The 17648-nt window shown below is 43.1% G+C and overlaps 1 protein-coding gene across 1 annotated transcript in view; it reads left to right on the top strand.

The window, feature by feature from the left end:
- Nucleotides 1-17648, top strand: part of LOC139420145 (reversion-inducing cysteine-rich protein with Kazal motifs-like) — an 86665-nt gene that overhangs the window by 52691 nt on the left and 16326 nt on the right. The window contains exons 11-15 of the mRNA XM_071169924.1: nucleotides 10731-10943; nucleotides 12547-12683; nucleotides 12917-13057; nucleotides 13184-13372; nucleotides 15769-15891. Of these exons, the coding sequence (XP_071026025.1) occupies nucleotides 10731-10943; nucleotides 12547-12683; nucleotides 12917-13057; nucleotides 13184-13372; nucleotides 15769-15891 (803 nt within the window). The remainder of the gene's footprint in view (nucleotides 1-10730; nucleotides 10944-12546; nucleotides 12684-12916; nucleotides 13058-13183; nucleotides 13373-15768; nucleotides 15892-17648) is intronic.

The following is a 17648-nucleotide window of genomic DNA, read 5'->3' as shown; positions in this document are numbered from 1 at the left end:
ACTATACCTAGCTACTATACCAGATTATATACATGCTATACCTGTTAATATACCTTCTGCACCAACTTCAACAACAGGTATGTTACTATACCTAGCTACTATACCAGATTATATACCTGCTATACCTGTTAATATACCTTCTGCACCAACTTCAACAACAGGTATGTTACTCTACCTAGCTACTATACCAGATTATATACCTGCTATACCTGTTAATATACCTTCTGTACCAACTTCAACAACAGGTATGTTACTATACCTAGCTACTATACCAGATTATATACATGCTATACCTGTTAATATACCTTCTGCACCAACTTCAACAACAGGTATGTTACTCTACCTAGCTACTATACCAGATTATATACCTGCTATACCTGTTAATATACCTTCTGCACCAACTTCAACAACAGGTATGTTACTATACCTAGCTACTATACCAGATTATATACCTGCTATACCTGTTCAGAGAGTCTGTTCACTAGTCTACACTCTTAGAAAAAATGCTTCCAAAAGGGGTTCTAAGGCCGTCCCAATAGGAGAACCCTTTTTGGTTCCAGGTAGAAGTAGGGCTGTGGCGGTCATGACATTTTGTCAGCCGGTGATTGTCAAGCAGATAACTCCCGGGCTCACGGTAATTTGACCATTATTTAACATAAACAGGTTTAGCATCTCCTGGCTTCCACACATAGCTTACAAGCCACTAATTCAGACCTTTGGAACATCTACATTTTAAAAAGTCTAATAAATCCATGTAATATAGCCTACACCTTCACAATAAATCCATTATATAATTTAGATATGTCTATAAAAACATGATATGATATGAAAATGTAGTTTATTTCAGAATAACAAAATAGCATACTCTGAGTTGTTCTTATGTTAGGTTCCTGATCTGGCTATGCCATATGGCTGTGGGCTACACTCTTTTAGCAGACAAGATTTGCTTATAATTATTAAAATATTAATATGAATAATTATTTTAATATTAAAGGTTTGATGTAGTGCACACACGCGCCTATTCTGTGTTGAGCGGTTAACTAAGACACAGGTACTCCTATATGCTTAATTTAGATGTATTTATGCAACTTTAGTTGTGATACAAACGTTGGGCTATATGTTTAGATTATTAATACATTCTAAGGCTGCATGATGATTTAATGATGATTTGAAAAAAGTTGATTGAAAGGCATGAACTCTGCTTAGTTTTTTTGCGCAGGCTGTACACACTTCATCAGTCTCTCATTCACAATTTGACAATGATAATTGATAATGCCTCGAATTTCCTGGTGGTATCCCCTTTGTGTGGCCGTAATGCCCCCGAAAAAAATCCATGCTTTTTGTAGCCAGTGACCGTTGTGCCCTTGGGCTGAATATAATCATTTTAATTCCCTTCTCCATGCGTGCTGCATGCTCCGAAGCACTTCTCACTCACATGGCTCTCCATCACGTGATCGGATCTTTCTCACAGGCTACAAGTGAAGATAGACATTTCGGGGACGCAACTGCGTGCGTCCTTATTGGACGTACATATTGAAGATATTGGAAGAACTGTCCACATTTACAGCCATCAAGATGAGTAGGGCTAACGAACAGCAAAACCACTAGCCTATGTCAATCTACAATCCCCATAGTACAAAAATGGAACTATTCTGTGCGAGAAATAAATATTACAAACATAGTCTGGAACAGTTGTGAGATGCGATAGATCCCAAATTAATACAACCACCAGCATCAAAAAAACATTTGTTAAGCAATGGGACCGTCGCAACAGATCAGAACATTTAACTTGAAATGTTAATAAACTATTAGGCTATATCTTCACATTATAAGCACAGCAAAGAGCACATGGCAGTAGGCTATACGTGCAAATGTTCCATTAGCGGCAAAACACCATTATCAAAAGTGACCGCTAATGCAGTTTTGCATGTAATGCTTTTATTATAAAGGTGCATTTTTATGGTGAAAATTATCTTCCCCAAACATGAACTGTATGCCAGTTAGGCTCTACACCCTTTGTAAAGCGGATTAATGTGCTTAAGTTTAAGAAGTTATTGGGCCACTTTAGTATGATACAAATCTTATCTAGACCTATGGGCTAGGCTATATGAGGTGTGGGACTATGTGTTGTTTCTTGCCTTATGCTGTGCCTCGTTCACAAGTGATAATAAATTATTCACAAGTGATAGGCTAATATTGTCACAGATCAGACTATTCTTAAAAACCTCTTACTTCTACCCCCTCCTTTTTCGAAAATTCTGTTAAAAATCGCGCAACTTTTCAGCGTCCTGCTACTCATGCCAGGAATATAGTATATGCATATGATTAGTATGTGTGGATAGAAAACACTCTGAAGTTTATAAAACTGGTTAAATCACGGCTGTGACTATAACAGATCGTGTGTTTCATTGAAAAACGCAAGAAAAACTGCTCTCTGAAAGCTAAAAATAATTTCCATAAGTCACTTCCACCAGTTGTTAAAAGAGAACAGAATTTAATATCGATCTGCCTGCAATTCATACAAATTCCACACGATGGCGCCATTGTCCTCATTTTCAATTGAATTAATTGTTGGAAAATCCATCTATCTGGCATCCATTTTCCCAGTCTTGACCCGGATGTAGTTGATGAAGACATTATCAGCCATTGTTTTGCAAGTGAAGACCTATTGAAAAGACATCGCCCTGTAATCATTTTGATAGATTATAAACGTTTACTAATACCTAAAGTTGGATTACAAAAGGATTTCGAAGTGTTTTGTGAAAGTTTATCGTCGACTTTTTTAATTTTAAAAAATTACGCAGCGTTTAAAAACGATGATTTTTTCTGAATGACACAACTTCCATACAAAGCTATTTTGGGTATATATGGACCGATTTAAACGAAAAAAAGACCCAATAGTGATGTTTATGGGGCATATAGGAGTGCCAAGAAAGAAGCTCGTCAAAGGTAATGAATGTTTTATATTTTATTTCTGCGTTTTGGGTAGCGCCGGCTACCGCAAAATCTGTTGTTTACGTGTCGTGCTGGCATTTTGGGGGGTGCATGCTATCAGATAATAGCTTCTCATGCTTTCGCCGAAAAGCATTTTAAAAATCTGACTTGCTGGCTAGGTTCACAACGAGTGTAGCTTTAATTCAATACCCTGCTTGTGAATTTTGATCAAAGATTGAGTTGTAACGAGTACATTTAGCATTTAGCGTAGCGCATTTGCATTTCCAGGGGCATACTTGGGACGTCTGCGTGTCAAGTATGCTCAAGAAGTTAACGTAATCTTGTCTTTACATAAACTACATAATATATGTGTGAAATTTGTTTTGATTTAAAACGGACCATTATCATGCACCTGTATCGAAACAGGCAGTGGGAAAAAATACATGTAATCTATGCACTTAAATAGTAAATGGAGGACACTTTTTCCGTGTTTCATTTTAATGACAGCCAGATAGGCTATACTCCTGAGGTAAAGATAAGCAATGTGGTTAATATTAGGAAAGTTGAGAAATTAATATATTAGGCCTAGCCTATAGAAAGCTGATGGGATCCTCCTCTTTTTATTAGTGGCCATCACTCTATTCTCCCGCACTTGAAAAACCTATAGAAATGTTGTGCAACATGAGCTCATGGGCTGTCATAAAGTCTTTGATTAGATTTTAGATCATATTTACATTGATGTCAGAGTGATTAGAGGGACAATAGAGTGCTGAGTTCCAGGCAGTTAGAAAGTTCAGCAGGCTACTAATGATCAGCAGCAGCATCAGAGCTTGGAGGAGCCTAATTACCGTGACTAAACAGTCATGTGGAATTTGACTACTTTCATGACTCGTGACCGCCGGTGTGGCGGTAATACGGTCACCGTAACAGCCGTAGGTTTAATTATTTTGGGTTCCATATAGAACCATATGGGGAAAGGGTTCTACAAGGAAACCAATAGGGTTCTACCTGGAACCAAAAGGGTTCTACCTGGAATCAAAAATGGTTATTCAAAGGGTTCTCCTATGGTAACAGCCAAAGAACCCCTTTGGGTTCTAGATAGTACATTTCTTTCTAAGAGTGTGTGACTGATGGCTCTGTGACTGATGGCTCTGTGCTGTGGCTGATGGCTCTTTGACTGATGTGTGTTGTGGTCGGCTTCCACGCTAGGTTGTTTAGAAGTCACAGAGAAAGGAGGAGAGAGAAAGGGATAGGGATGTGTGTGTATGTGTGTGTGTATCTGTGTGTGTGCTGTTATACTGTAGTTTATGGTGTTTGCATTTGACCTTGGAGGCCAGCCGTGTCACAGCTTGCTGCATCCTGGTCTGGCATGGGACCAGCAGACCCATGCTTGACACCATCAAAGCCCGGCCGGCGAACACACACAGTTCTACAGAACACTCCCCGCCTGTGGACTCATCCCCATCAGGCACTGTCCACAAAGCTACATTTCACCACAAGCCACCCGACATTAGCTTTGTCAAGTTTCAAAAGCGTTGATTTTCCAGGGTGTAGTCAGGGTCAGAGAAAATTTCTGATTGGACACTAGGGGATCTGAAGGACGTGACATCATCATGGGCTACAGACATCCCCATCACCTCTCTATGACCTCTCTTTGACCACTCCATCACCACTCTATGACCTCTCTTTGACCTCTCCATCAGCTCTCTTTGACCTCTCCATCACCTCTCTACGACCTCTCTTTGACATCCCCATCACCTCTCTATGACCTCTCTTTGACCTCTCCATCACCTCTCTATGACCTCTCTTTGACCTCTCCATCACCTCTCTGTGACCTCTCTTTGACCTCTCATCACCTCTCTATGACCTCTGACCTTTCCATCACCTCTCTATGACCTCTGACCTCTCCATCACCTCTCTATTGACCTCTGACCTCTTCATCACCTCTCTATGACATCTCTTTGACCTCTTTAGGACCTCTCTTTTACCTCTCTATGAACTCTCTTTGACTTCTATATGTGTATGATATATTTATGTATCTTTGTCAATTGACTGTAAGGTATCAAGTTGTTCAGTAATGATGATAACCATAATGTCAAGATTATCAAAAAACATACAGTATTTACTTTTGAATTGCAGCTCAGCAGTAATCAAACCCTAAAAAGCCCCAGAAACGTTTCATGCTAGACCCTTGTAGAGAATGTTTGAAAACAATCCCAAGTATTCCATGTATTATTTTTCATCTGAGAAGGATGATGAAGACACCGAGTTCAGACAAACAAATTCTGTCTCTCATTTCCTTTGAAGGAGTCCCAGGGGCCAGCTTAAGGAGAGCCGTCCTCCCTGAGGGGTTCAAAACCTGGGGTGACAAGTATCGTGAGGGGGGGGGGCGGCCACAGTCACACTATAGAAGACAAACAGGGCTAGAGGCAAAGGGGATAAAGATCTCCAAAGTACTGAGAAACCTATGGCGTTGTATAGCTACGCCAGCGCTGTGCACTGTCAGTGGGCCCTGAGTGCCACACCCCAGGGGCCTGGATCTCTGTGTCCGCGACATAAATACACTTCCCAGCCAGGTCATATGGAGATTACTGGGGCACCATCCTTTTGACTGGTCGTATGGAGATTACAGGGGCACCATCCTGTTGACTGGTCGTATGGAGATTACAGGGGCACCATCCTGTTGACTGGTCGTATGGAGATTAGAGGGGAACATCCTGTTGACTGATCGTATGGAGATTAGAGGGGAACATCCTGTTGACTGGTCGTATGGAGATTACAGGGGCACCATCCTGTTGACTGGTCGTATGGGGATTAGAGGGGAACATCCTGTTGACTGGTCGTATGGAGATTACAGGGGCACCATCCTGTTGACTGGTCGTATGGGGATTACAGGGGCACCATCCTGTTGACTGGTCGTATGGGGATTACAGGGGCACCATCCTGTTGACTGGTCGTATGGAGATTAGAGGGGAACATCCTGTTGACTGGTCATATGGAGATTACAGGGGCACCATCCTGTTGACTGGTCGTATGGAGATTAGAGGGGAACATCCTGTTGACTGGTCGTATGGAGATTAGAGGGGCACCATCCTGTTGACTGGTCGTATGGAGATTAGAGGGGCACCATCCTGTTGACTGGTCGTATGGGGATTACAGGGGCACCATCCTGTTGACTGGTCGTATGGAGATTACAGGGGCACCATCCTGTTGACTGGTCGTATGGGGATTACAGGGGCACCATCCTGTTGACTGGTCGTATGGAGATTAGAGGGGAACATCCTGTTGACTGGTCGTATGGAGATTAGAGGGGCACATCCTGTTGACTGGTCGTATGGAGATTAGAGGGGCACCATCCTGTTGACTGGTCGTATGGAGATTAGAGGGGAACATCCTGTTGACTGGTCGTATGGAGATTAGAGGGGCACATCCTGTTGACTGGTCGTATGGAGATTAGAGGGGCACCATCCTGTTGACTGGTCGTATGGAGATTAGAGGGGAACATCCTGTTGACTGGTCGTATGGAGATTAGAGGGGCACATCCTGTTGACTGGTCGTATGGAGATTAGAGGGGCACATCATGTTGACTGGTCGTATGGAGATTAGAGGGGCACCATCCTGTTGACTGGTCGTATGGAGATTACAGGGGCACCATCCTGTTGACTGGTCGTATGGAGATTACAGGGGCACCATCCTGTTGACTGGTCGCATGGAGATTAGAGGGGCACCATCCTGTTGACTGGTCGTATGGAGATTAGAGGGGAACATCCTGTTGACTGGTCGTATGGAGATTAGAGGGGAACATCCTGTTGACTGGTAGCTCTAAGGCTCTGATGAGGCTGTTCTGTGTCTCAGTGATATCTCCCTGACTGCTTTAGAGCAGGTATGTTTGTCTGCCTCCCTGTCTGTCTGCCTCCCTGCCTCCCTGCCTGCCTGCCTGCCTGCCTGCCTGCCTGCCTGCCTGCCTGCCTGTCTGTCTGTCCTGTCCGTTCGTCTGTCTGCCAGTCCTATCCGTCTGTCTGTCTGTCTGCCAGTCCTATCCGTCCGTCTGTCTGCCTGTATGGACAATATGCAACTCTTGTCATGGTCCAGGGCTCACCAAGGTCCAAGGCAGGAAGTCTCAATCCACATGCCAATCATTCTGAGAGAAGAGTGGGAGAGGAGGGCTGAGATAAAGAGAGGGAGGATGGGAGGATAAGAGAGTGGGGGGAAAGCCCAGGGATGTATTTAACAAAGCTGACCCTGTAACTACACAGATAAACCTCTTCTTATTCTGGTTGATGAAGAAGGCTGAAGTTGAATGTGGGTTCCTGAAAGTATGGACACCATACACACCATGTCTATTTTTAACATGTACGAAATATAATACCCTGCTTGGTGAAAATGTCATCGATTGAATAACTAACTATCCTAAATATCCTTGTTTTAACTGAAGCTACTTTACTTGCCGTTTTAATGTGGGTCAATGTGTAGAGAGACAGAAAAGAGAGGAGAGGGAGAGTAGAAAGAGAGGGACACTAGGAAACCAGTCACTGTAAATAAAAGTGTAGAGGTCATTCAAGTTTATTTTTGGGGTGGAGTGGAAACCCACTGTGACCGCTACCCATGCATGGGGGTCATGCTTGGTTCATGACCTGGAGCTGAGGCACGGCTGTGGTCCCTCTGCTTGTGGCCAAGACCTCACTTTCCTTCCCCTCTCCTCTAACACACTCGCATGCGTGTGCACACACACACACACACACACACACACACACACACACACACACACACACAGCTTTATTTTCTTGGAATGTCAGAACTTTTTGGGAAGTAAACATGTTTGACTGTTAAAAATGTAAATCCCTAAACCTTACTCTTAATCTAACCCTAACCTTAACCTTACTCTTAATCTAACCCTAACCTAAACCTTACTCTTAATCTAACCCTAACCTTAACCTTACTCTTAATCTAACCCTAACCCTAACCTTACTCTTAATCTAACCCTAACCTTAACCTTACTCTTAATCTAACCCTAACCTTACTCTTAATCTAACCCTAACCTAAACCTTACTCTTAATCTAACCCTAACCTTAACCTTACTCTTAATCTAACCCTAACCTTACTCTTAATCTAACCCTAACCTTAACCTTACTCTTAATCTAACCCTAACCTTAACCTTACTCTTAATCTAACCCTAACCTTAACCTTACTCTTAATCTAACCCTAACCTTAACCTTACTCTTAATCTAACCCTAACCTTACTCTTAATCTAACCCTAACCTTAACCTTACATTTAGAATAGCATTTGAACAAATTCAGGACATTAAACAAATCCTGACTTTTCAAAAACGTTATTGTTTTCCTACCTTGTCAGGACATTGGGGTGAATTGTCAGGACATTGGGGTGAATTGTCAGGACATTGGGGTGAATTGTCAGGACATTGGGGTGAATAGTCAGGACATTGGGGTGAATTGTCAGGACATTGGGATGAATTGTCAGGACATTGGGTTGAATTGTCAGGACATTGGGGTGAATTGTCAGGACATTGGGATGAATTGTCAGGACATTGGGGTGAATTGTCAGGACATTGGGATGAATTGTCAGGACATTGGGGTGAATTGTCAGGACATTGGGGTGAATTGTCAGGACATTGGGATGAATTGTCAGGACATTGGGGTGAATTGTCAGGACATTGGGATGAATTGTCAGGACATTGGGATGAATTGTCAGGACATTGGGGTGAATTGTCAGGACATTGGGGTGAATTGTCAGGACATTGGGGTGAATTGTCAGGACATTGGGGTGAATTGTCAGGACATTGGGATGAATTGTCAGGACTTTGGGATGAATTGTCAGGACATTGGGGTGAATTGTCAGGACATTGGGGTGAATTGTCAGGACATTGGGGTGAATTGTCAGGACATTGGAGTGAATTGTCAGGACATTGGGGTGAATTGTCAGGACATTGGGGTGAATTGTCAGGACATTGGGGTGAATTGTCAGGACATTGGGGTGAATTGTCAGGACATTGGGGTAAATTGTCAGGACATTGGGATGAATTGTCAGGACATTGGGATGAATTGTCAGGACATTGGGGTGAATTGTCAGGACATTGGGGTGAATTGTCAGGACATTGGGATGAATTGTCAGGACATTGGGATGAATTGTCAGGACATTGGGGTGAATTGTCAGGACATTGGGGTTAATTGTCAGGACATTGGGATGAATTGTCAGGACATTGGGGTTAATTGTCAGGACATTGGTGTCTTGATAAGTTAGGTAAACAAGAACACAGATACAGACATATATATACACAGGAGTGGCCAGTGGGATATTTTAAAGGCTCTAAAGTTAACAAACTGACTGAATATCAGCACTCAGCCACATCTAACATCAACCACCGAAGTAACCCCCCCTCCCGGTGAAACATACCAATCGTGAAATACACCTCCTACAACTCGTAGATCATTAAAGAAAATAGTCCGCCTCCCGGCAACAGGTTTCCTCAGGAAGTAGTCCCTCTCAGCCATTGGTCATTGGTCTCTGTCTCCAGGATGTTTCTGCAGTAGTAAACAGTGGCCATCTGGCTGGCCTCCTTCTGACATCACCATCAGCCACATCCATGTGGTGTTGAGCTGTGGAGACGACATCTGGACACACAAGGCAGAGTGAATATGCATTTCATTAGACAGACAGAGACAGTGTTGTGTCTCATTAGACAGACAGAGACAGTGTTGTGTCTCATTAGACAGACAGAGACAGTGTTGTGTCTCATTAGACAGACAGATACAGTGTTGTGTCTCATTAGACAGAGACAGTGTTGTGTCTCATTAGACAGACAGAGACAGTGTTGTGTCTCATTAGACAGAGAGAGACAGTGTTGTGTCTCATTAGACAGAGACAGTGTTGTGTCTCATTAGACAGATAGAGACAGTGTTGTGTCTCATTAGACAGACAGAGACAGTGTTGTGTCTCATTAGACAGACAGAGACAGTGTTGTGTCTCATTAGACAGACAGAGACAGTGTTGTGTCTCATTAGACAGATAGAGACAGTGTTGTGTCTCATTAGACAGACAGAGACAGTGTTGTGTCTCATTAGACAGACAGAGACAGTGTTGTGTCTCATTAGACAGACAGAGACAGTGTTGTGTCTCATTAGACAGAGAGAGACAGTGTTGTGTCTCATTAGACAGAGACAGTGTTGTGTCTCATTAGACAGACAGAGACAGTGTTGTGTCTCATTAGACAGAGACAGTGTTGTGTCTCATTAGACAGATAGAGACAGTGTTGTGTCTCATTAGACAGACAGAGACAGTGTTGTGTCTCATTAGACAGACAGAGACAGTGTTGTGTGTAGTACTTTAGTGTACTAGAAGTTTCTGTAGTAAGATTCACTCTGTGTCCACGTGGGATTCCGTTTCCATGTTTGTTATTTAGTCGACTCTGTTCTCCAGAGTGACTGAAGTAGATAAACAACCACGTATCAGTCAAAGCTAGAACAACGTATCTGATACCGTTACTGAGATTGTTATTATAGTTTCAAAGTGTTTGGTAGTTTGCTTGTTTTTTCTTTTTCTTTTTTTCCCCTTCTGAACTTCGAACCATGATCACTTCCAGTTTAAAGCTTTTGTCGAAGCTATAACACAAGTCATGTGACAAAGGGGAGAAATTATACATCTTCCACACTGCAATCTTCATTTGACTCCATTTGCGTTTCTGTTGTGTGCACATTTCTATCACTGTTGATAGGTACATAGCTATGGAGTACACCTGCTAATTCTATCATGTCTCTCTCTCTTGTCATATTAACTCTAGGCCCACAGAGCTGTTCCGTAGCTGTAACGTCCAATCAGACCAAGGCGCCATGAATGACATCAAGCTGTGGTCCAATGGGACGATCAAGATGCCCTTTATGAACATCCCCGTCCTGGACATCAGGAAGTGTCGTCCGGAGATGTGGAAGGCTGTGGCCTGCGCCCTGCAGATCAAACCCTGCTACAGCAAGTCTCGCGGCAGCGTCATCTGCAAGTACGTAGCCAATATTTCAATTCTGCCCTTTTCTGCAGTCAAACGACCTCGTGACCTCATATACCTCACATAGGTGGAATGTTATTCATATTTTTCATCATTTCCTAAACATTTTTTATTACCGAATATCTGATGTGTCAATGTCAAATGGTTTTTGTTATATTTCAGTCTCCTGTGATGTATATAAAATGTATTATTGGGATGTAAACTCAACATGGAATATATTTTTAACTCTATATCTGACAGGGTTCAGGTGTCTTCTTTGTTTAAGCCCATATCCATGTGTGTGAGGTGACCTGTTTAAGACTACCAAGAAACACTCTGTGTGAACCTGATTACTGCCCACTGCAGTAAAAGGTTCAAGTATTTAGTCTGACTTTGAGCTCGTTTCCCAGAGATTAAGTCTATGATTGAATTAAGAGGTGTCCAATAGAGATTCTCTATTGAAAGTGATTTTTAGTCAAGGTATAGGCTTAATGTGGTTCTGCTGCTATTGCTGTACCATTCATCCTGCCTTTACAGGGTGTTACTGTAAAATAGACTGATTCCTCAATAACCGACCTGGTTAGATAAAGGTAATAAAGTGAAATAAGTACACACAGCATCCCACCTTCACCTGCAGTAGACTCCCGTGGTCACAGTAAAAAGCATCCCCCGGGAAACGACCGCCCGAAGACCCAGCTGGAACCTAAAAACTACATGAACCAAATACAGTTGGTCTCTTAGACATGACAACGCATAGACAGACCAATCCCAGGGAGGATGTTGTGCTTTCTGCAAGGCTTGACTCACTACCGCACCTCAGGTCATTTATCAGCAGATCTTTTCACTGGAGTTTTTTTTCCACTGAGAGTAATTACAGCTGGGTTTTTGTCAGGCTGAATGAAGTAGTTAGTGTGTTAGCGATGTTTACCTGTACTGTAGGCTAGCCCTCAGGGCTGTAACAGCCAATGTACAGTACCAGTCAAAAGTTTGGACACTCCTACTCATTCAAGGGTTTTTCTATATTTTTACTATTTTCTACATTGTAGAATAATAGTGAAGGCATCAAAACTGTGAAATGACACATATGGAATCATGTAGTAACCAAAAAAGTGTTAAACAAATCAAAATAATATGTGGATTCTTCCAAGTAGCCAACCTTTGCCTTGATGACAGATTTTGCACACTCTTGGCATTCTCTCAACCAGCTTCACCTGGAATGCTTTTCCAACAGTCTTGAAGGACTTCCCACATATGCTGAGCACTTGTTGGCTGCTTTTCCTTCATCTCTGCAGTCCAACTCATCCCAAACCATCTCACTTGGGTTGAGGTCAGGTGATTGTGGAGGCCAGGTCACCTGATGAAGCACTCCATCACTCTCCTTTAAATTTAGCGGATTGTCTTAAAGTAATGATGCTCTCTGGTTATTGGAGCTGTTCTTGCCATAATATGGACTTGGTATTTTACGAAACAGGGCTTTTGACTGGTTCTGTATGTGGAGGACTGGTCCATGTGATTCCAGCTGACAGGCTTTATTCAAATATTGCTTAGCCATCAGACATTTTGAAACAGTTTGGAACGTTGGGACCTCGCCCTGTATCTTCTGTCTAAACCACTTCAGGTCGGACTGTGTGGACATCCTGACACAGTGTGGTGACCGCAGGCGCTTCTACGAAGGACAGACGGCCGAGCGCATCTGTGAGATCCTGTCCCCCATAGACGACCCTGAACGTTGCATCCCCCTGGAGAGATACCTCAGTGAGTGGTAACACGTGTGTGTGTGTGTGTGTGTGTGTGTCTTACCATTACCAATTTACATCTTATTCAAACAATGAGGTGGTTCGTTCTTGCATTTTCTTTGGCTGAAGTCATTTCATTGAATGTTGTTTACACGTACAAGAAGGGTAATGCTACAAGGAGAAATGATGATTCTCAGACCTTTTCTCATTGTCAAAGTCTTAACATGTTGTTCTTCTCCATCCGCTCTCCAGCTCCTAGCAACCTGGGTAATATCATTGAGGAGGTCATCCACCCGTGTAACCCCAACCCCTGTCCCAGCAACCAGCTGTGTGAGGTGAACAGGAAGGGCTGCCAGCCTGGACAGGATTGCCTGCCTTACTTCTGTGTGCCTGGTACAGTATACTAGAACATGCAGTACCTCCCTGTAGCCCTAGGGGGAGCCTATGTCCACTGTATGTGTAGACATATAAAGTGTGACGACTGTGTTCTGTGTGTGTGTGTGTGTGTGTGTGTGTCAGGCTGTAAACTGGGTGAGGCCTCAGAGTTCCTGGTCCACGTGGATGCCCGTATCCAGGTGCCCATGCGTAATGGCCAGGCGGGCTGCTTCGAGGTTTGTACCTGCGGACAGAGTGGCAGGCTGGATAACTGTGCCGAGATGCCCTGCATCGACACCTCCAAGACCTGCGTTGTGGGGGGCCAGAGAAAAAGTACGCTGCCCTCTTCACCAGCAGTGTGTAGCACAGAGGTTTTAGACAATATGCGCATAACAGGGAAAAGGAGTGGCAGTTTATTTGAGTTTTCAGAGAGAGAGAGAGAGAGCCCTCTCTGTGCATGAGTCCTTGGTGTCGTTGTGCCTGGTTTTGAAATGCTTCCTGTGGTGTAAACATCGCTTCCTCTTCCCCTAGCAGCACGGCAACGCTACAGTTTAAAAAAATGAACTAACCAACCACACACTGGTATTTCCTTCCCGCGGTCTCCCTCTGGCCCACCCTCAATGTAACTGCTGTGACTTGAAAGGAGCCTGCTGCCAGAGTGCCTCTCTCGCTCACATTCAATTCAAGGGGCTTTATTGTCATGGGAAACATGTGTTAACATTGCCAAAGCAAGTGAAATAGATCATATACAAAAGTGAAATGAACAATAAAAATGAACAGTAAACATTACACTCACAGAAGTTCCAAAAGAATAAAGATATTACGAATCTCATATTATGTATATATACAGTGTTGTAACGATGGTTAAAGTACAAAAGGGAAAATAAATAAGCATAAATATGGGTTGTATTTACAATGGTGTTTGTTCTTCACTAGTTGCCCTTTTCTTGTGGCAACAGGTCACAAATCAATGTGTCTCTAATATGGTCATACATTTGGAAGGAGGTTAGGAACTCTCTCTCTCGCACACACATACACGCACGCACGCACACACACACACAGACACACACACACTTTCTCTCCACATGGCCTTGTCTCTCTGTGATGCTGCCTCCCAGTTCATCACATCTACATAGAAGAATAACACTTTCTCTCCACATGGCCTTGTCTCTCTGTGATGTTGCCTCTGTAACGGATGTGAAACGGCTAGCTTAGTTAGCAGTGTGCGCTAAATAGCGTTTCAATCGGTGTCACTTGCTCTGAGACCTTGAAGTAGTAGTTCCCCTTGCTCTGCAAGGGCCGCGGCTTTTGTGGAGCGATGGGTAACGATGCTTCGAGGGTGACTGTTGATGTGTGCAGAGGGTCCCTGGTTCGCGCCCGGGTATGGGCGAGGGGACGGTTTAAACTTATACTGTTACATTGATGCTGTTGACCCGGATCAAAAGGAGGAAGGTCAAAAGGGGGGTGAGTGTAACGGATGTGAAACGGCTAGCTTAGTTAGCATTGTGCGCTAAATAGCGTTTCAATCGGTGTGCAGAAGGTCCCTGGTTCGCACCCGGGTATGGGCGAGGGGACGGTCTAAACTTATACTGTTACACCTCCCAGTTTATCACATCTACATAGAAGAATAACACTTTTTTTTTCTTCATATATAGGTTTTATTTTTGCTACTTTTCTCCTGCCTAATTGTTTCTTGTTACAGATTTGAAACTTCATTTGTTTAAACCTAAATCAGTTTATTGTTTTCGCTTTAACGGTTGTTTTCGCTCCATTCCAAAGACATTTAGGCCTTATTTGACACAGATGTGGTTTGCCTGACAGGCAGAGAGGGGCTTTGGAGTGCTCATAGCCTGAGCATTAAGACAGGAAGTCATCCTATAGAGATGTCTTGTTAGAAGTGACTAGATGGGAGAGATGGTGATGCTGTTCAGAACATAAAGCCCATGGTGAAACGGAGTGTCTTTTTAGATAACAAGTCCAGCTTTAGATCAATACCTGATCTGTTACAGCCCAGGATCAATACCTGATATGTTACATCCCAGGATCAATACCTGACCTGTTACATCCCAGGATCAATACCTGATCTGTTACAGCCCAGGATCAATACCTGATCTGTTACATCCCAGGATCAATACCTGACCTGTTACATCCCAGGATCAATACCTGATCTGTTACAGCCCAGGATCAATACCTGATATGTTACATCCCAGGATCAATACCTGACCTGTTACATCCCAGGATCAATACCTGATCAGTTACATCCCAGGTTCAATACCTGATCTGTTACATTTCAGGATCAATACCTGACCTGTTACATCCCAGGATCAATACCTGATCTGTTACATCCCAGGATCAATACCTGACCTGTTACATCCCGGGATCAATACCTGACCTGTTACATCTCAGGATCAATACCTGATCAGTTACATCCCAGGATCAATACCTGATATGTTACATCACAGGATCAATACCTGATATGTTACATCCCAGGATCAATACCTGATATGTTACATCCCAGGATCAATACCTGATCAGTTACATCCCAGGATCAATACCTGATCAGTTACATTGGTGTCGTGACCCAGATCCCATAGTTACAAGTCTTATCAGCTGCTGGAGTTGCCGTGGACGGACGATTCAAAGTGTCAGATAACAGTTACATTGGCAGCCATATAACCAATTAAATCAGACAGGGTCTCACACGGGGATGATGTGTTCTTGTCCCACAGACCACGGGTCGTCATTCAGGGTGGACTGTCACCCCTGCTCCTGCTTTGCTGGAGAAACTATCTGCTCCACCCGCCAGTGCCTGAGTGCTGAAAGTTCAGACGAGGACCGTCGCCTATTCACAGGTGTGTGTGTGTGTGTGTGTGTGTGTGTGTGTGTGTGTGTCTGCTCCTGTGTGTGTGTGTGTGTGTGTGTGTGTATTTGAGGGTTGAAATATTGATGCACAGTACTATTTTTCTTAATTTTTTCCCCCCTCCCTGATTCTGAAACATTTCTCACCCTTCCTAATCTCTCTCTCTGTCTCTCTCTCTGTCTCTCTCTCTGTCTCTCTCTCTCTCTCAATTTAAGGGCTGTATTTATTTATTGTCATGGGAAACTTATGTTAACATTGCCAAAGCAAGTGAAATATATAATAAACAAAAGTGAAATGGAATTTAAACTTCTTCACAACAGTATCTCGGACCTGCCTGGTATGTTCCTTGTTCTTCATGATGCTCTCTGCGCTTTTGACGGACCTCTGAGACTATCACAGTTTAGGTGCATTTATACGGAGACTTGATTACACACAGGTGGATTGTATTTATCATCATTAGTCATTTAGGTCAACATTGGATCATTCAGAGATCCTCACTGAACTTCTGGAGAGAGTTTGCTGCACTGAAAGTAAAGGGGCTGAATAATTTTGCACGCCCAATTTTTCAGTTTTTGATTTGTTAAAAAAGTTTGAAATATCCAATAAATGTCGTTCCACTTCATGATTGTGTCCCACTTGTTGTTGATTCTTCACAAAAAAATACAGTTTTATATCTTTATGTTTGAAGCCTGAAATGTGGCAAAAGGTCGCAAAGTTCAAGGGGGCCGAATACTTTCGCAAGGCACTGTATATGTTTTTGCTGTTTGTTCTCTGGGTCTCTATGTTTTTGGTTGGACAGGTTTCTCAATTTCTTTCTTAAGTTATTGCATTCTTCATCAAACCATTTGTCAATTTTGTTAATTTTCTTAGGTTGTCTGCTTGAAATGTTTTGATTTGATAGGGAAGCTGATTTCTACTGCCAAGTTTACACCTTCACCATTACAGTGAAATATTTTGTCTAGGAAGTTGTCCAAAAAGGGATTGAATTTGTTGTTGCCTAATTACTTTCCTTAGATCTATAGCATTTCTTAATGTTATTCAGTTCCTTTTGCTTTGATGCCTCATGATTGAGTATTGCTCTGTTCAAGTAGACTGTGATTTTGCTGTGAACTGATAGGGGTGTCAGTGGGCTGACTGTGAACGCTCTGAGAGACTCTGGGTTGAGGTCAGTGATAAAGTAGTCTACAGTACTACTGCCAAGAGATGAGCTATAGGTGTACCTACATGTACATGCCTAGCGTGCGACAGAGCTGCAGGAGTTGTGACCCACTATGTTGGTTATTTTGTCGTAGTTTCGTCTAGGGGGGCATATGGGGGAGGGAATGCTGTCACCTCCAGGTAGGTGTTTGTCCCCCTGTGTGCTGAGGGTGTCAGGCTTTTGTCGAGTTCTGGAATTTAGGTCGCCATAGACTAGTACATGTCCCTGGGCCTGGAAATTATCGATTTCCCCTTCCAGGATGGAGAAGCTGTCTTCAATAAAATATGGGGATTCTAGTGGGGGGATATAGGTAGCACACAGGAGGACATTTTCCTTTGAAATTTCAAGCCAGATGTAAAATGTTCCTATTTTGATTAATTTAATGGAGTGACTAAGGTCTGCTCTATACCAAATTAGCATACCCCCTGAGTCCCTTCCCTGTTTCACATCTGGTAATTTGGTGGATGGGACTACTAGCTCTCTGTAACCTAGTGGGCAACCAGTGGGTCCGTCTCCTCTATACCAGGTTTCTTGCAGGATGACAATGTCTG

Source organism: Oncorhynchus clarkii, chromosome 11 (genome assembly GCF_045791955.1).
Source record: "Oncorhynchus clarkii lewisi isolate Uvic-CL-2024 chromosome 11, UVic_Ocla_1.0, whole genome shotgun sequence".
Taxonomy (NCBI): domain Eukaryota; kingdom Metazoa; phylum Chordata; class Actinopteri; order Salmoniformes; family Salmonidae; genus Oncorhynchus; species Oncorhynchus clarkii.
The sequence above is the reverse complement of the archived record's forward strand: the minus strand, read 5'-3'. Positions and strand labels throughout refer to the sequence as shown.